The sequence below is a fragment of the Lepidochelys olivacea genome, assembly GCF_965140295.1.
Source record: "Lepidochelys olivacea isolate rLepOli2 genome assembly, chromosome: 9".
Classification (NCBI taxonomy): domain Eukaryota; kingdom Metazoa; phylum Chordata; order Testudines; family Cheloniidae; genus Lepidochelys; species Lepidochelys olivacea.
The window spans coordinates 89,747,812-89,766,934 of record NC_140419.1 but is presented as its reverse complement, the minus strand read 5'-3'; the positions used below and the strand labels follow the sequence as shown (position 1 = coordinate 89,766,934).

Genomic DNA, 19,123 nt, shown 5'->3' with positions numbered 1-19,123 from the left:
TTATTCTGGCAAATAAACCATTTGTATAAAGCTTTCAGTTCTCCATGATTATTTAGCTGCTTATCTATGTGCGCTCTTCCCCAACCTCAACCTAAGAAGTAGAAGTAGTAACACAGCGCTAATGGTTCGTGGTCTAAAAAATTAAAGGCTCAAAAAAAAATGTTCACTCAGTGGGATTTTACTGGCACACAGATGTGTCAAACTAAAACCAAGAAGCTTAACTCTGTTCAAACACAAAATATGAATAAATCCTTTTGAAGAGTGTGGGAAGGAACTTCAACAGGCTTTTTTTGGGCCATTCCTCTCTCTGCTTAGATAATGATGTCTGCCAAAGCATATTTGGAATCAGATCCATTTACCAAGCAGCTGTTCACAAGCAGCACTAGTTTATTTAGCATTTAAAATACTAGCAATTGCTATTACTATTTTTAAATTAAGACATTTATTTTTAGATTCAACTTAGAGGGCAGTCAAGTATGAAATGTTCCTATTCACTTAAATATATTTAAATAATTGTAACGTTGTGGCTGAAATTTTCAACACATATGTCAGGATATTCAAAGTCATGATTCTCAAAGTAGTTGTAACTCACTCTCCTTGAGCATAAGTAGCACAGTGAAACCTGGTTTGATATCAACCTCTAAGAGGGCAAATTCATTTTAAACTACTACTTTGAAGTAGTGGCAAGGTTTTCAGTATGACTTTGTAGATAAAGGCCATCTCTACTAGTTAATTGATTTGTTTGTCCTTTGAGTGGTAGATAAGCCCATGATTCACTGTATTTTTTAAAAACACATTTATTTGCAGTTCTGCATTATTCAATACAGTATAAGCCTATTTGTCTGGAGCTTAAATACACATGCAGTTGTTGATTTCAGGGTATCTAATTTGCCATTAATTCCTCCAAATGCTGCAAAGAAGGCGCTCTTTATTGTGGAACCATGCACACGCCAAACATGAAGTTTCTCAACCTTGCTGGTTTTGATTTAAAAGTTCAAAACAAGAATCTAAAGCGCATGTAACATGCGCTGAGTGGGGGGGACACGAGGACGGCAAAAAAGAAAAAAAATATTCAGCCCATATTCAGGCAATTCAACCCATCCCAAACTTCAATAAGACTTAAAAACAGAATGCCATCGTATATTTGCTGGAGCCAAAACCACATTCAAAATTCACCTTTTCGAGAAAAAAAACCATGAAAACCTATCAAACGATAAAAGCTTAAAAATAGAACAAAATAGAAGTACTTCTTTATAACTGCGTGCTGCACTAGGTGGTACAACCCCCCCCCCCAAGTTTAGGAAGTCCCAGTTATTTTGACTAAACAAATTTAGTTAAGTAACTGTACATAAAGAATGCAGAAACAGAAATGTAATTATATAAAGACTGAAGAGCTTATAAAAAAGGTCTAATACTCAATTTAGACCTGACAGCATTCTTTAAAAATAATAATAATCAGGGCAAAATAATCATTACTAATGATGGGGGGGGTGTTTAAATGTTTTCACTGTCAAATATACATAATTTCTAATGGCAAGCAATGACAACTAAACGAATATGATTTTCATGAGGAAATATGGTGACACATTTTACACCTACTTTAGAAGTTAAATGATTTTTTTTAAAAAATGGTTGTTTATGATCCCAAATTATGAACAGAGATTGTGTTTAGACAGACACAAATAGATTACATTTTAATCCAAGTTGTCCTTTTCTTACCTAAACACCAAACGTTTTAGGATTTCATGTTTCTCCTTGAGCAGCTACACAGCACAAACTCAAAAGCAGTAGTAAAGGGAATACAGCTCCTTGCCTTATTTAATTCGTGTCAACTGTTGCAAGGGAAACCACACCTTAGATTATGCTCTTGGCAGGTAAAAAGGTTCTCAGTTCAACTTTAGCTCTTGCAAATCCTTTATTCTGGATTTTTAAAGTCACTTTGAGAAACTGTTCTAAGTAAATAGTTTGTTCAGTAGGAAAGTAGCTACAAAGTGTCATATTTCCTTTCTTTTTAAAATCACAAAAATAATTTTGAGAAATGAAAAATGAACAGAGCATATCCAGATTTTATTTAGACTGAATGGCTTTAAATATAGATTGGGACCACTTACCTGATAGAGCTCTTCTAAATTGTACTTAATTGAAGTACTGTTTTGGATAGCTTCCACAGCTTCTTTCAATTTTTGCCAGGTTTCATCTGTGTAGTTTTCAGGCAATTTAGGTTTATCTAGGATATAAACAAAGGTTGAGATCCTGTTTAAGGAGAGCAGAAAATTCTAGTTGTTTTATAAATGTGAAGATGACAAATTTGAAAAAACACTCTAGCTTCCACTAAAACATAAAGAAAGTCTATTTAGGCATACATCAGATTCTGCTTTCACTGTTAGATAGCAATGAAATTCTAAGTTTCAACTTGACTCACAGTGTTCAAGTCACCCTGTTGTGCCTGCACATCACAGCACTTGTAGCAGATACGATACACCGGTCTATAAACTCTGCAATACCTAATGTCTTAACAGTTCAAGTGAAAAAAATATCGTCAGTCTATACTTTCATTAATACTGATTTTTTATTAAGCTGGCAGCACAGGACAAAATAATTAGAAAGTGACATACAGATTGATCATCATGTGTTGGTAAAATGAAGCCAGCCCTTTTTAGAGATGTGTGACAGATGTTCCAAGACAGATAACTGTACCAAGTGGAAAACTGGTGAAGGAGACCCATCCCATCAATTTATGCAGGTTTTAAGCTATATTTACACAGGAAACATTATAAACATTATAGATTATAGACCTTTGTTTGCAAAGAAAATCTTCCAATCTGAACCAATGCAGTCGTGTTTTCTTAGGTCTGCAGGTTCTGGGCAGTAGGTGTTTGTTATGTTTTTCAAGCCCTGTTCTTTATGTTCAAGTATGTCAGACTTGGAAAGATTCAACTCCACTATCATTTAGTACAGCCTTCTTTCCATAGCTCCTCCCCACTGTACATTACCTTCAATAAAAAAGTATGTAAAAGAGGTTAACAAAAATTTCCTAAGTCAAATCCTCAGTGCTGTGGTAAGTTTAATTTTTAAATCATAAATCTAATCACAAAATGATTGCCTAAAGCAAGTTTATGGAAATATTTGGGGATTTTTTAATGACTTTTTTTTTTAATATTAATTAGCTCAGTAACAGGATCCTGTGAGTAACACTAGCTTCTGGCAAGGGCTGGAAGTGCAGAAGTAGAGACCTTAACACCTACGAGATGGAGTCTCTTACAGTGTTCAACAGGAACCCTTCTGAACAATTAACAAAAATGGATGAGATGCCTAAATGATTGGTTCTCACTCTCTTTTAGCCAGGATCATAGCCACATCTCAAGGCATCAGAAAGTATAAGGGGTTTCAGGACAGAGCAAACTTAGAATTCTAAAAACAAAATACTTAAGTCAAGTGATCATTGTTCCAGGAGGAATATTGGGATATGGCGAAGGGAGGGTAGGGAGTTTAAGGAGAAAGACATGTATGCTTTCAGGTCATGTTTGGCCCACAGTTTAGGTTTTGCAAACCCAGTTTTTAAACAAAATTAAGACAACAGAAATTTGTGATTTTTTTTGGGGGGGGGGGGGAAAGGAAGTCATAATAGAGACGTATATTTAAAACAAAATACCTATTTCCACACAGTGTCGGCAATATTCCAGCATTATGTTAGTTTCCCATTCAGGTTCTTATGCACTAAGTAGAAATGCGATTAGCCCACTTTCACTGTCAAAGCTGAGTGAATTTATACATAAATAAAACAGTGAAAAATTCCTGTTTTAAAAACGTATTCTAATTTTAATAAGGTGTTCTTAATAACACAGATAAGGGCAGAATTAAAAAATATTTTCAATCTGTCATTTAATACTGACTCAATAAATAGCAGTCACAGAGCTGGTACATTTTTGAAGTGTCAGACAAAACAACAGTTTATAATATGCAACAAGTCTCACAAGAATGTGTAAGCTACAACATTAAACAAACAATAAAAAAGTTGTGAAACGCTACTGCCCATATTCTGTTCACCTATAACCTGTAAGAGAAGCCATAAACGAAGACTAGACTTCAGTTCTCGCTATCATGCATCACCATCCTAAAATTCCAGAACTGAGTCAAACTAAATGAGGTTAGTGCATTCCGCAGTAGGATGGAAGAACTTTTCATAAATGCTATCATGAATACCACAGAGCAAAGTTATAATCTAATTTGAGCACCATAAATTAACACTAGATATAGATTCACTAAAAACTTACTGTCCTGAATAAGATAAAAAGCCCCTCTCCTCTTGTATATCTTTAAAGCATATGAAGCACCTTAGTATCTTTTGGGATGCAAATGTTGTATAAACCACCGTTTGTTCAATGTGATGGAGGAGAACAGGAGTAGCGAAATAAGTTGTCAGACTAACATGAGGTGGTGTAGAGGAAAGAAACAAGGAAAGCTGTATGAAGCTTGGATTTTGCCCATGGTTTTCAGGTAAAGCAACAAGCAGCTCCTTGAAAGCTATGCACATTCCCTGCCTGCTCCTATAGTGGCCCATAATACAGCTGAAATAGCTCTCAGGCAGCATCACATCAGCCCAAGCTTTGCTTCTTTGCTTCTGCAGCACTCAGCTCTGCCACAACGCTGCCTGGCCTCACGTGGCACTCCAAAACTCAAGCAACAAGAGCAGCACACATCCTTCTGGTGAGAGGGTGGATAGAGAAGTGGGGCAACAAGGAGAGGAAAAGGCCAAAAAAAAAAAAAAAAAAAGTATGCCAATGCATTAAGAGACCTGGGGAAGGGAAGAGCATCTCAAATCATAAAAGCTTAGTAATCACCTAAAAATGTAAGTTATTTAAAAATGAAATAAAATAGGCAGAGACCATACTGTGATGGACAAAATGAGATGGACAATTAGCTATTTTTAATAAGATATTTTCTGCAGAGACCTGTCAAACACACTGGACTAAACTATTTGTTGTTTCTGGAGTTGGAATTACTACATTAGGGATATCAAATGGTATCATTCTGAATAAGGGTGATTTAAAAGCAAAAATCAGGAGTATGAGGTCTCAAATCCTTCCTCTCAAAAGAGGCAATGAAAAGTACCTTAAAAGTAATCCCAAATGATGGAGTTTGCCTCCAAGTGCGTATTAGATTTGGCAAGTCTACACCATATTATGTTTCCCTTTTACATACAGATTCAGGCGTTCATCACAGAAGAGTATTTCCAATAAAACCTATTTACAAGCTAACTGGATAGCTTGTCATGTTGAAATAGCACATGAGTTGAGTGTCAACTCATCAAAGGTGAGGACAAATTATGGCTTGTTATTACCTTTAAAGTTCTTGATCACTAACTTCTTGGCAGAGCCAGGTTTACTGTTGGCGAAACTGGAGACCGTGGAGGAGGCAGCTTTGGTCAAGCCATTTGCATGGTGCCCCACAGCCACTGATGAAATTAAAAGGCTTTTATTTTTGAGCTGTTGCTGGTGCTGCTGCTGAAAAGAGGGAGCAGGAGAAGAGGATGAGGAAGACTCTTCAGCCATCTTCACATCGAGTCCAATAAAATCCAAGGAGTCCTCAAAGCGCAGCTTCTTCTGCAGATGATGGTTGGATGAGGGGCCCCCTGAGGAGGTGGTGATGATGGAGGAAGATGATGATGAGTTGTTTTTGGAAGGAGAAGAGGAGCAGGAGGAAATGGAATCAAACTCTTCTCTTTCAGAGTTGTTGCTGCTGTTGTTTAACTTTCTCTTCTTGCAGGAGGAGGAGCTGCTGCTGCTATTACCATCAGTGGCAGGTCTGACCTCCTGAGCTGCTGCTGGGGGGTTGGGGGAAGAGAAACCTGTGGGAAACATGAACACACAGAGGTGAACAGACTGAGGGGCATCAAATTCTTTTGGTGTGACAGACAAAGAGAGAGTTAGAGTCAGTCTCTGGTTTGTCTTCTCTCAGAGGAGTCTCTCAACTCCTCCTTTTTGCTAGCAGAGTCCTTCAGTCCCCCCCCCTTCACTTTCTTCTCTCGGTAGAATCACTTATTTCGTCTTTTCACTGCTCCTTTGTTTCTTCTCAGTGGTTTCTCATGCCTCTCTTGCTTCTACGCCTCTCAGCAGCGTCTCTCTTCCTTCTTCTCTCCACCCACTGGCCTCTCCCAGTCCTCCTCGCTACACCTGTATTCTACCTTTTCTGCTCCCACTGGGGTCTCTCTCCTTGTTTTGCTCCTACCCGCTTCCTTCAAGAGGAAATAAAAGGGTGGATGGGTGAGTCTCTCTCGCTCCCTCTTGTCTATAGACTCCTTTCTCCACCTCCTCCCTTTCCCGTTTCCTTCCTTCCTCTTCTTCTCCTCAGCCCCCTCTCCTTTTCCTCTCCTCTCGCTTTAGCTCCCCCCGCTCTCCCTCCTCCCCCCTCTCTGCCTCCTTCTCTCTCTCCCGGGAGGGGGGGACGGGACGGATCGGGGCTTGTTATTGTCAATACAAGGGAGAGAGGGAGCCTAAAGATGGCGGCACATCCGGCCGCCAGGCATTCTGGGAGGCACCCGCCCGGAAACTCTGCCGAAGGCCCCAGAGCGGTGGAGGTCGGAGGAGAGGGTCTCTCGCCACCGCCAGACCGAAGTATGGGGCGGGGGAACAGCCTCCCTGCAGGGACTTCTCCCCACTCGCCGTCTGTCTTAACCTGCCACCTTCTACTACCCCTTCCGCTACCCTCTGACCTACCGGAAGTGATCATGGTGCCGGCTGCTCGCGCCGGGTGACGGGACGGTTCGTTATCCCCTCGCGCTCCGGAGCGTGGGATACGTCGTAACGCCAGGAGGCGTGGCTACAGCACGACTCCGCGTGGCGGGAGCAGGGGGAGGGGTTGGGCTGGTTCCCTGTAGGGTCCCGTGCCTGGGTAACGCCCGCCCACCTCAGCCCTGGGATAGGGTGGGTTTGATCCTTGTCGGCTCCCGTACCTCTGCCCTGTCGAGAGAAGTACGTACAGGCCCGCGTGGTGCCTGGGCCACTCCCGCTTGTCCAGCTCGCGGCTGGGGCCCGGCTTCTCCCTTCCTCCCTCCCTCGCTCGCTCAGGCCCCCTGGTGCTGCTCCCTGGGACTGCTCCCTCCCCCTTAGCCGCTGCCCGCCCTGCGGGCGCGGACAGAGCCGGCCTGGGGGGAGGGGGCCGCTCCCCGCCCTGCGGCCGGGCCTGCCTCCTCTGGGCTGTGTGCGCGCGGGGGGGGGTGCCTGTAGTCTCACGGCCCTGCCTCCCTCGGTGATCCGGGGGCAGCTGGGTGGAATCCCCTCTCGGCCGCCGGACGTCTGTGCCCTGGCTCTAGGCCGTTCCAGCGGACGTGTCTGGCTGCGTAGGGCGTGTCCTCCTGCGCGCTGAGACCGCCGACGTTAAGGCTAGAAGGGACCATCTAGTCTGGCCTCTGTCCTGCCCAGTGCAGGCCCAGAACCTGGCCCCTGCACACACCTTCAGCTGCTTTGTGTCCCTCGGGCTGCAGATTGTGTTGTCTTCCTGCCTGCCCCTCTTGTGGTTTCGCAGAAATGACTGGCCCGGGCCCTGAACGGTTGTGGGGCAGACACCCAGGTATGCTTGGCTGCTCCCCCATGCAGTGCGTGTACTGCAAAAACTCACAGTCAGGATAACGTAGCTGCATTGTCACCCTGGCCTTATGCCTATGCCGGCATACTGTAAGCTCCCTACTTTACAGCTAGGGAAGTATTCTGGAACTCTTGCACTTTTCTAGTGCCTTCCATGTGAGGATGCTCTCCCAATATTAACTAGGCGTCACCAGCCCTTGGAGAAGCAGGTACGTGTTTGACAAACGGGGGGACTGAAACAGCTGAAGTGCAGCGACTTGCCCAAAGCTGTGGTAGTGCTAGAAAGATTCCAGATTTCAGAAATCCTGGTTCTTTAACCACTAAGTACCACTCACTCACACAATGGCAAAGAGTAATATGCAAACAAGAACTGAATTAGAAAGTTGGGCTAGACTTATTTAAATGATGGTATCTTTGATCTTGTTCTCCAATTTCAGACTTTAGTCAATGGTTGGCTTAGAGTGGAAAAGGAGGATTTTCCCCCCACAGCTAATTCTGCAAACATCAGGTGGGTTATTTTTGAGAAAATTATAACTCTTGTGAAAATTTGCATTAGATCAAAATTTAGCAAACTTTAATCAAAATAAGTTTTTGGCTTTTTTATAGTTTAAGAGTCAGAACCATTGGCATCAGGATGGAGATAATTAGATCGCTTTCTTAACAGCCTTTTGTGGTACTGGTGTGTTTTCATCAGAAGAAAAAATAATCCACCGAGTGTACTGTTGTGAGTCACTGAGGACTGAGGTATATTTGTGAAAGTAACAAAACAAGCTGTCAGACCCTGTTGCTGCAGACAGTGTCAAAAGACAACTCACAGGAGCTCACGCCTGCTTTTTTTGGGCAGAAGAGGTCCTCAAAGAGAGACTGTTGGCAGCTATGTTATGATAGAAAAAGTTTATGCTAACTTGTCTTGACAGAAAGTATGGTTCACAGAGACAGAAGTAATTTTACTGAGTTTTGCTGGAAAAACTTTGTTTGGTCTGAATAGTAGAAAAAGAACTCCTGAGTCCTAAAACCTAATTGCAATGATGGATGGAAAAATAACTCAGGAGTGTTTTCTCTAGATTCAAGATGTTTTGAACTTGCTTTTGAGTGGATGCATAATAGAATAAGTGTGTAATTTCATGGTTACTAATACAGATGCTCCCCGGGTTATGCAAGACCCGACTTGCGCAAATTCGACCTTATGCAAAAAGTTCCATAAGGCATAAATAAAATTTTTGAGTTGCGAAAATATTGCATAGTGTATGGAAATGCAAAGTACTGTACAGACGCTCCCTGGGTTACGCAAGACCCAATTTACGCAAATCTGCACTTATGGAAAAAGTTCCTTAAGCTAGAAATAGGTGTTTTTTTTTTTTTTTTTTTTTTTGCGTAATGGGTATACGTTTCTGACTCATGCAAAATTCAAGTTACGCAAGGCGTTCCAGAACGGAACAATTGTGTAAGTTGGGGAGCGTCTGTAGTGCGGTGTGCAGAGGAATACAGCAGTAGCATCTCCCACAAGGGAAGGCTTTGTGCTCTCACAGCCTCTCAGTCTTGTGTTATTTCAGTGATACTGTATTTCTGTTGATTCACCCTATTATTTCATTCAAATCATGCCTGGAAAGCAACCAAGTGATAGCAAGAGTGCAAGACCAGTTCGTAAGCGAAAGAAGATTGATTTAGAGCAGAAAATGAAAATAGTGAAAAAGTATGAAGGCGGACAAAGCCTGTCATCAATTGCTCGTGAACTCGATTTGGCTACCTCAACAGTGAAAAGTATTTTGAATGATAGTGCACGCATAAAAGAGCATATGAAAGGGTCTGCTCTTTTAAAATCAACAGTCATAACGAAGCAACGTTCTGGTGCTATCTATGAAATGGAAAAGTTATTAACAATGTGGATGGAAGATCAGATTCAAAAACGTGTGCCGCTTAGTCTAATGATTATTCAAGCAAAGGCTAAAAGTATTTTTGAAGACGTAAAGGGAAAATACAGTGATCCTAACGCAAAGTTTGTGGCTAGTCATGGGTGGTTTAATAGATTTAAACAACGTGCAAATTTTCACAATGTAAAAGTGAGTAGTGAGATTGCTAGTGCGGATACAAAAGCAGCTGAAAAGTATCCCGAAGTGTTACGAAAACTTATAGAAGAATATGGTTATACAGCCCAGCAAATCTTTAACGTCGACGAAACTGGATTGTTTTGGAAAAAAATGCCAGACAGAGCAAACATTTCAAAAGAGGAAAAGATGATGCCAGGGTTTAAGGCTTCGAAGGATAGGCTAACACTTTTGCTTGGGGGTAATGCAGCTGGAGATTGCAAATTGAAACCGTTGCTTGTTTATCATTCAGAAAATCCCTGTGCATTTAAAGGCATTAGCAAGGCTACCCTTCCAGTTCATTTCCGTTCAAATCAAAAGGCTTGGATCACAATGGCACTTTTCAAAGATTGGTTTATAAATTTGTTTATCCCTGAAGTGCAAAAATTCTGCAGAGAAAACAACATCCCATTCAAGATTATGCTTATCGTTGATAATGCTCCTGGACATCCCGCAAATTTAGACGACTTTCACCCTAATGTAAAAGTCGTGTTTCTGCCTCCTAACACGACGTCACTCCTACAGCCCATGGATAAGGGGGTCATTGCTAATTTTAAAGCCTATTATCTACGAAGAACATTTGCACAGGCAGTAGAAGCAACTGGCAGAGAGACTGGCAAGACTTTACGCGATTTTTGGAAATCGTATAACATTTACCAAGCCATCATAAACATTGCTAAGGCCTGGGCAGAGGTTACCCAAGTTTGTTTGAATGCCGTATGGAAGAAAGCGTGCCCACAGTTCGTACGCAGCTTTAAAGGTTTTGAAAAAGACGAAACATATGAGGAGGTGGCAGATGAAATTGTGAAGCTTGCCGAGCAGCTTGAGCTGGAGGTTGATGTTGGTGATGTGGATGAGCTTATCGAATCCCATGGAGCTGAATTATCAAATGAGGATCTCATGGAATTAGAAGCAGCAAAAGTAAAAGAGCAGACTGAAGCTGAGGATGAAGTTGAAGAAGTAGAAGAACCACGACACTTCAATACCAAGGAGATGGCACTTGCATTTCGTGAGATTGACTCTGCAATGGCAAGATTTGAGAAGATGGACCCCAATTCCTCACGATTCTTGAAAGTTAACAGAGGCATTGATGAAACGCTGGCCTGTTATAGACAGATGTATGAAGAGAAGAAAAAGGCCACTATCCAGTCATCTCTCTATAAATTTGTAAGGAAGGTTGAGAGATCTGCAACGTCCACATCTCCACAGCCTTCCACCTCCAAAACCCCCTCTGACGACTCTGATGATATAATGCCTTTTTCCTCATTTACAAATTAAGCCCATTGTCATCCACCACCAAAATGCAGCCTTCAGTGTGCCAGGATAACAATAGGATTAAGGTACATGCAATATTTTTTGTTGTAATTGTTTGGTTTTTTTATGCTGGCACAATATATGTTTCCGTCTTATGTAAAATTGGGGTTATGCAAGGCTTTCCGAAACGGAATGATTGCTTAGGTTGAGGAGCGTCTGTAGTGTAATAAGAAAGATAAAATATAACAGTGTTGCTTTTATTATCACTTAATTTTTTAGCCTAGTTAGTTTAGCTAGTCTTTATCAGTTTGTTTTTCACTGTCCACTTGCTCACTTCTCCTTAAATTATTCAAGGATTTTAAATGCTGTATATTTAGAACCTGATGCTGAAAGGTGATTTCACTGGAAATTGAGCATGCAAAGCAGCTTGCATGAGATCCTCTGCATAGAAATGTTGCTACTAATAAAGGTATTATGCAACCTAAGAAACAGGCTTCTGTGTAAGTCTTGGTGAGATTAAGAATGATGGACAGTTGTATTACAAAACTTCGGTTTAAATGCTTTGAGGTTTATTCAAAGAGGCTCTATGCAAACAAAATCAGATCATGCAAAAATTCAAGTAGCCTTGAAGTCTTTGTTTGCAGATATGCCTCCAAAGACAGTTGTGTGTGGAAGAGAACCTGGGGGAATTGGAAAATAGATAGTGATGTCCTGCCATGGGACCCAGTGAGACCGAAAGAGTTCAAGAAGGGAGATGCTAGCTTCCCATTGAAAAAAACCTCTATATGAACCCTGGGGCCAAATTATGCCCTCAGTTATACTGGTGTAAAACCACTGACTTATTTGGCTACGTTGAAATTACTCCAGGTTTACTCCAGTGTTACTGAAGGCAGCGTTTGGCCTTATATTCTTAATACTATCTGTATATTGTGTGAATATAGTAGTTTCTTAACTGTAGTCCTCTAAAAAGGGTTACCGTGTCTAGCCAGCCTATGATTACTAAGGTGTAGCTGTATTACAGAAAATTAATATGTCTTCCAAAGAGCTCAAGAAAATCCTCTTGGAATAGTTTGTCATTGTGACAAATTTTCCCTCTTGTTCATAGTCCAGTGAAGGAATAACAAGACTATTTGTGCTAAAGATAAAATGAGGCACCTGATTATTTTTTTAAATGAAATGAAAGATAATTGCTTTTAAAATTACTTATACACTTGAGTATTTATATAATGTTGGAGTTCTTTCATCTCTTTGTATTTTGTATATTAATCATTTTCCTTGTGTATATTTATTTTACTGCTTGAATAAATGTTGCTATTTATGCAGGTACCATTTTACCCTGTGTACCACAGCTATAATTTCATTAAGCATTAGGCCCTAGTTAAATGTACAGTATCAAGGTTGGCCAGTTCACTTTGCCTGGGAAAAGAACCTCACGGTTTCCATACACTCTGGGTTCAATCCTGTTCTCACTGAAGTATATGGCAAAACTGCCATTGGCTTCAACAAGAGCAGGATTGGAGCCTGTATGTCCTTTTTCCTTTTCTGTTAGCTATATAAAGAACCAAAGCACTTATGTCTAGTCAGACTAGAAAAAGATTGATGGATACTTTCTCTAATCTATTTTAACTATCTAATCTATGGCTTTTACTGTGCTAATCACCATGGTGGTGATTGTACATCCATTATCACAACCATCAGCAGACAAAATATAATTTGGTCCTAATCAGCGATATAAAACATAACTGTCTTCACCAGAACCCATTCCCCTTTCCGGCAGCTGGGATCTTCATGCGAAGCCACTGTTGTTCCGTTCCCCCTCCATCTTCGGGGATGTCTCTTTCCCTGTCCTCACCTGTGGCACCAGGATCTCCTCCGGTGACAGTCTCCCTGACCAGCACCAAGGTTCAGTCTTCAAGAGTCGGACCTTTTTCCACCCTGCAAAAGATGGGGCCTTGTTTGGGATTTAGAGGGTGGGGAAGGATAGATTTTGTTCCGGTTAATTTTAAGATTTTGTTTGTTTAAAAATATTCTGTGTTGAATAATGTTAATAATTACTTCCGGTTTCTTTTTGAAGGACTATTTTTTTGAAAGAGTGGAATAACACCCAGGAAAGCAGTGTTAAGGCTACAAGTAACAAACAAGCAATGCTTCTGAAAGCATAATAAAAGCTCTGTTGTGCAATAGCTAGGGCCCTACCAAATTCATGGTTCATTTTGGTCAATTTTGTGGTCATAGGATTTTTAAAACTGTAAATTTAATGATTTGGGCTATTTAAATCTGAAATTTCACAGTGTTGTAATTGTAGGGGCCCTGACCCAAAAAGGAATTTGGGGGGGGGGGGGTTGTGTACTGCTATCCTTACTTCTGTTCTGCTGCTGGTGGCAGCTGCCTTCAGAGCTGGAGAGCGGCGGCTGCTGGCTGGGAGCCCAGCTCTGAAGGCAGAGCCACCACCCCCAGCAGCAATGCAGAAGTAAGGATGTCATGGTATGGTATTGCCACCCTCACTTCTCTGCTGCTGCTGGTGGGGCGCCGGCTTCAGAGCAGGGCACCTGGACCACAGCCGCTGCTCTCTGGCCATCCAGATCTGAAGGCAGTGCAGAAGTAAGAGTGGTAATACCATGACCCCCCCTAAAATAACCTTGTGACCTCTCCAATAAATCCCTTTTGGGTCAGGACCCCCAATTTGAGAAACACTGGTCTCCCCTGTGAAATCTGCATAGTATAGCATAAAAGCCCACCAAAAAAAACAAACAAACCAGATTTGACAGGAGGAGACCAGATTTCAAGGTCTGTGACGCATTTTTCATGGCTGGGAATTTGGTAGGGCCCTAGCAATAGTTAATAACATTTTGATAGTGGTACTAAAGAAAACATTTCAATCCATGTATCAAAGTGATTAATCTGTAGTCAGATGTTAAAAGGTTACAAGGAAAAATAATCAATGTGGACCTATTACAGTGCAATAGGTTTGTGATCAATTTAAAATATATTTAAACTACCTGCTAATTTTAAGAAATTATTTAAAAATGTAAAATAGAAGACTTCCTGTATGAGAGCTTCAGGTCTCAGTTTGTCTAGTGTAGTTTACAGCAAAATCTCACCCCTAGCATCAGAGGAACATAAGAATTGCTATACTTGATCAGACCCATGGTCCTTTTAATCCAGTATCCAGTTTTTGATAGTGGCTATTACCAAATGCTTCAGAGGAAGGTGTATGAAATATTTTAGAAGAATTATGGAATAACCTTCTCACAGAGAAAGTTTCTTCCTAATACCTCTCATGTAGCGGTTGGCTTATGCCCTGAAGCATGATGATTTATATCTTTTCCAAACTTTAGGGTTTTTTAGAATCTGTACTATTTTACCTCTGGGTGTTCTCATTATATCTATATAAATATCTATCCTTTTGGCTTCAATGATATATTGTGGCAATGAGTTGCACAGGATAATTGTATGTCTAATTTTTTTTATCAGTGTTAAGTGCTGACTCTGGAGTTCACGGAATGTCTCTGTTCTTTTATTATGAGAAAAATTAAGCTCTTTGATTCACCCTATCATCTCTAGATTATTATTTAGTATGCCTTTGCCCGTCCCCTCTAATTTGTCTCCTCTCTAAAGTAAACAGCCTTAATCTTTTCAAGTGGTGTGTGTGTGTGTGTGTGTGGGGGGGGGTTGTATAACAAATACTGGAGCTGCAGAGAGCGTCTTATTTGAAAAATAATCACTATATGCTATTTTAAGGCACAGTATTACTCTGAAAAATGACTAGGTAAAAATAGAACCTCTATTGAGTCAGATGCTCACTGTGTGAGTTGCAGGTTATATCCTGTTGACTTCAGGGACAAAAATAACATTGTTGCTTTTATTCCTGTTAGCCATACAGCTTGTAGGGAATGGGTTGGATTCTATTCCTTCTTGTGCATCATCTATATAATCGTTTACTAAATTCCAATCAGTTAGACTTGTGCAGCCACATTGAGAACAATACTTTAGCACTTCAAAAATATAGACAAAATGGAAGGAGTTCAGAGGGGAATCAATAAAAGTAACCAGGAGCTAGAAGGACTGATTTATGAGGGAAAATTAAAGGTTTAAGCCTCCCAGAATCAGGCCCTAACACCGTGAAATACAACTTAGGCTATGTCTACACTAGAGACCTTAGAGCTTCTCCCGCTGACATTGCGTTGTGTGCACTACCGCTTATGCTGGTCAAATTATGTCTCTATGTCTCTGTTTTCACACCCCTGAGCGTTATAAGTGGTAGTGTAGACATGGCCTAAGGAGGGTAAGTGACAACTGAGAAGGTGGGATGTAACCATTCATTTTCTACAATATTTGAAGATTATGAACACTAAGGAGGGAGAGGAATTACTGAGGGTGATGTCCTCTGACAACTAGGAGTGATTGGGATGAAATTAAGAAAGGGAAAATTTAGGCTGAATATTAGGAAAAATGTCCAGGTGATAAGAGGCTTCAGAACAGACTGTTAATGGAAGAAGTGGAAACCCTAGCACTTAAGTTATTTAAACTGAAGAAAACAATATAAATGTACCTTGGGAATAATCCCATATTGGCAGGGACAAGGACTAGATCAAATAGGTCTTTCCCATTTTAATGTGATTGCATGGACTATGCAGTTTAGTGGCAAATTTAAATCCTTTAATTATTGCACTTATTGGCAAGTAGAAAGTACAACAAAACTTTTCACTTTGGCCTCTCTTGGCTTTGTCATGCAAATAAAAACCGTACTGACAGGCTTTTCGGGTAAGGAGATGTGATGGATAAATGCAGATTGTTTGCACCAGGAGGCTCCATACTATCTTGCTTTAGTAACAGAGGTACTTCTCTGATGGATTATATCTACAAAAGGGACAAACCCATCCTAAATGCTCAAATACTGAGAGACAATCTACACTCATTCCTATATTTGCTTTCTACAACCAACTCTCTATAACTTTTCATGAGTGATGTACCCGAGTATTTGGATTCTAATATCTAAACCAAGGATCGGCAATCTTTGGCACACGGCCCGTCAGGGAAATCCGCTGACGGGCTGGGACGATTTGTTTACCTGCAGCGTCCACAGGTTCGGCCGTTTGCAGCTCCCACTGACTGCGGTTCACCGCTCCAGGCCAATGGGGGCTGCGGGAAGCGGTAGCCAGCATGTCCCTCGGCCTGTGCCGCTTCCCGCAGCCCCCATTGGCCTGGAATGGCGAACCATGGCCAGTGGGAGCTGCAAACGGCTAAACCTGCGGACGCTGCAGGTAAACAAACTGTCCTGGCCCGTCAGCGGATTTCCCTGATGGGCCATATGCCAAAGGTTGCCGATCCCTGATTTAAACTGTCATTAAATTTAATCTAAATTTGGGTTATTGCAGATTATGTATTATATGTTTCTTATGAGGTTTTTAAACAAACTTTGTATTTGTGGATAATCTAAGCACTATAACCGGATGTACAGACACACTTTTCTCAATCTGTATAAATGTAACATTAGCTTTAATAAAATTTTTCTCACCCTGGTCTAATACTTTGTCAGCTATGGCTTTCATGACCTTGAATTTGCTCTGCTAAAATTCTGTATGTATTTTGTTGTTTTTATAAACCGGATCAGTGATTCACAATATAAGGAAGGATTTTACAGTTTGGGAGATGAATTAACCCATTGTGGTAAATTTACAGAAAGGGAAACCTCACTGGTACACATGCTCTAGATTCACACACAAAATAGCATTCATTGTCAAAATACACATTGATAAGTGTTTGTAGAAGGAGAATAGTGTAGTTTGGTATTTGACATAAGGATATGGCCTTTGGTTTACATGGTGAGACTTGTAGTAGTAACCTTCAGTTATAACTGGTCCCACATCTGTTGTCATAATGCATTTAAAGTATATAAACCTACAGAATCAAAATGAGTCACTTTCTTAACATTCTCTCTCAATCTTGCTATTGCTGTTGATTTTTGTTTGCACATTTTCACTTCCTGATCACTCCTTTGTCAAATCTTGAATGAATTCCCATTACACACATGCAAACACAATCTCTTCATTTGCAGATTTGGTTAATGAAACATTTTAAACTAGTTCTGTCTTTTTTTCATTTTCTCATGGAATATCCAAATTTTAAATAGGATGTTTCCTATTCCCATATTTCATGCAAGTGGCTATGGTAATTATAACTCATCTCTTGGTGTCTTGTTTGGTTCCATTATATGTACAAAAGTTCTCAAAATCTTGTGGACTTAGTTACTTAAGTTACCATATGTCCATTACTTAATTACTTAGTTACTTAAGTCCACATATGTCCATATGTGGACTTAGTCACTTAGTTACCATATGTCCATTATTGCTGCAAGTTTTCTTATTTATGCTGGTGTTAATGAATTCACCCCTCCCATAGCTCTTTTCCCCATGTGGTATTCATTCTTCTGCCCTTCATATCCACTTCCAGCTTTTAATTGTTTGTGCGAAGCCTGTTCAGATATTTCCCACCAGAATAGATGACATATGTGTTTCCTTTACAGCAGTATGCAGGGAGTGTACTGTATTTCCATAGGATTCCATCTTCTACCCTGGTAATTTAAAACAGCGTAACTCCATGCCGGCTCTATTTAACAATCCGTATCTTACAATTGCTGACACTTTTCTGGAATCTCATTCTCTTTTTTGTTTTTTTTCTGTGATGACAACACAATACTTCTATGTCCCCCATCACTATACTATCTGAGCACCTCACAAAAAATAATGAATTTACCTTTGCAGCAGCCATGAGGTATGGAAGTATTATCCCTGCTTGAAGGGATGAATTGAGAAATCCTCAGTGGACCTGAAGTTGGTGACAAAACTCACATTGACTCCAATGGAGCCAGGATTTCATCCAAAGAGATTAAGGCCCAGATTAATGGAAGTTAAGAACCTAAATAACTTTTGAGGATCTGGGACTAAGTGATTTGGCTATGATCACCTATTAAATCAGGAGAGCCAGGAAATGAACTGAGATTTCCTTCATGCCTGGGTGGTACCAACTACAAGTCCACCCTCCCAAGTCTCCTCTTATAGCTGTGATTATGTTGCAGCCCTTGTTGCAGCTCCAACTTAATGGTTGTAATTTACTTTTTATAAGACCAGAGTTGGTCTTCTCCAATAAAATTTTTCTCAAAACCAATCTGCATGACATTTCTCACCTGTGGTCTTATTAGTATTTGTGTTTTAAATTTTCCCAATTTGAAGTGAATCGGACTGTTTTAGAGGAATGGAAGTGAGAAGAGGTTTTTCACTTTTTGAAAATAATTCAAACTTGTTATTGTATTTGGGAATGTCATTGCTCAAGAACAGTTTATCTGAGAAACTGTTAGGTCATTTCATCTGTTTTCAGTGAAAACTAGTTCCTATTGAGTTAATTTTGAAGGGTGTTCCCAGGCAGTGGAGTCAGAAAACTGAGACCTTGTCTATACTGCAAAGTTTTGTCTGCAAAAGCTGCCTTTTGCTGACAAAACAGGAAGTGTACACACTACAAAGCTACTTTTGGTGGCAAAACAACACCACCTCAATGAGAGGCATAATTTTAAAGCTTTTTGCGGCAAACTTAAAGCGACAAAGCATCAGTGTAGACATTGCTGTTTGTTTTGTTGACGTAACTGGCATCTACCACTATCCCATGATGCCTGCTGTAACTGCTCTGCTCACTGTTTTGGTCTCTGTTGCCCTGCAAGCATGCGCCCCTCCCGTTTCAAAGCTCTGGGAACTGGGAAGTATGACAGATTAGTGTGCTGCTCTGCTTCTGGAACAAAGAGTAAAGTATTAATCTGGAATGCTCCTGTTCTGCCATCCCCGAGGAACATAGCTGCTTGCTGTGGGGAGTGCAGGGCTGGGAGGGGGACAACAGCTGTGCTGCTTTGACATTCCTCAGCACAGAGAGCTCACAGAGCTGCTTGGGATGCTGCTTAGGCTGGGAGAACTCGAGGGAATCACAGAACCATAGGCAGAGTGGGCTGCTTTGGGAGAGACTGCTGTGCTAAGCAGAACTGGGGAGGGCGAGGCTGATGTGTGGGGGTGTCCCCATTCCTCAGGATAGGTCGGTCATTTCTCTGTCTCCTTTCTCTCCCCCCCCCCCCCAAGTTGAAAAAGCAGCTGACAATCTACTAGGATATCTCTGGAACAATGGGATTGAGAAACCTGCATCATGTGATGCTGTACCTGC

General features: G+C 41.0%; 2 protein-coding genes across 13 annotated transcripts in view; one reads left to right on the top strand and one right to left on the bottom strand.

Moving 5' to 3' along the window:
• The window catches only part of CUL4B (cullin 4B), a 31,309-nt gene extending 24,455 nt beyond the window's left edge, over positions 1 to 6,854 (bottom strand). Inside the window, exons 1-3 of the mRNA XM_084638407.1 lie at positions 6,717 to 6,854; positions 5,342 to 5,848; positions 2,112 to 2,227 (exon numbers count right to left, since the gene is read on the bottom strand). Of these exons, the coding sequence (XP_084494533.1) occupies positions 2,112 to 2,227; positions 5,342 to 5,848; positions 6,717 to 6,729 (636 nt within the window). The 5' untranslated portion in view covers positions 6,730 to 6,854. The remainder of the gene's footprint in view (positions 1 to 2,111; positions 2,228 to 5,341; positions 5,849 to 6,716) is intronic.
• On the top strand, positions 5,864 to 18,055 carry LOC311525919 (tigger transposable element-derived protein 1-like). Of its 12 annotated transcripts, none has more exons than XR_014712890.1 (3): positions 5,864 to 6,614; positions 8,021 to 8,091; positions 12,677 to 12,836. XR_014712890.1 is itself a non-coding variant. In XM_084638412.1 (3 exons), the coding sequence occupies exon 3, from the start codon at positions 9,260 to 9,262 to the stop codon at positions 10,943 to 10,945; it is 1,686 nt and encodes a 561-aa protein (XP_084494538.1). In that variant the 5' UTR covers positions 5,864 to 6,614; positions 8,021 to 8,091; positions 9,194 to 9,259; the 3' UTR covers positions 10,946 to 12,101. The 12 variants fall into 12 exon arrangements, 5 of the variants coding, with proteins under 5 accessions (XP_084494538.1, XP_084494537.1, XP_084494535.1 ...); XM_084638412.1 differs by lacking the exon at positions 12,677 to 12,836 and adding an exon at positions 9,194 to 12,101; XM_084638411.1 differs by lacking the exon at positions 12,677 to 12,836 and adding an exon at positions 9,194 to 12,101 and having other exon boundaries at positions 5,864 to 6,761.
• Positions 18,056 to 19,123: the final 1,068 nt, after the last annotated feature.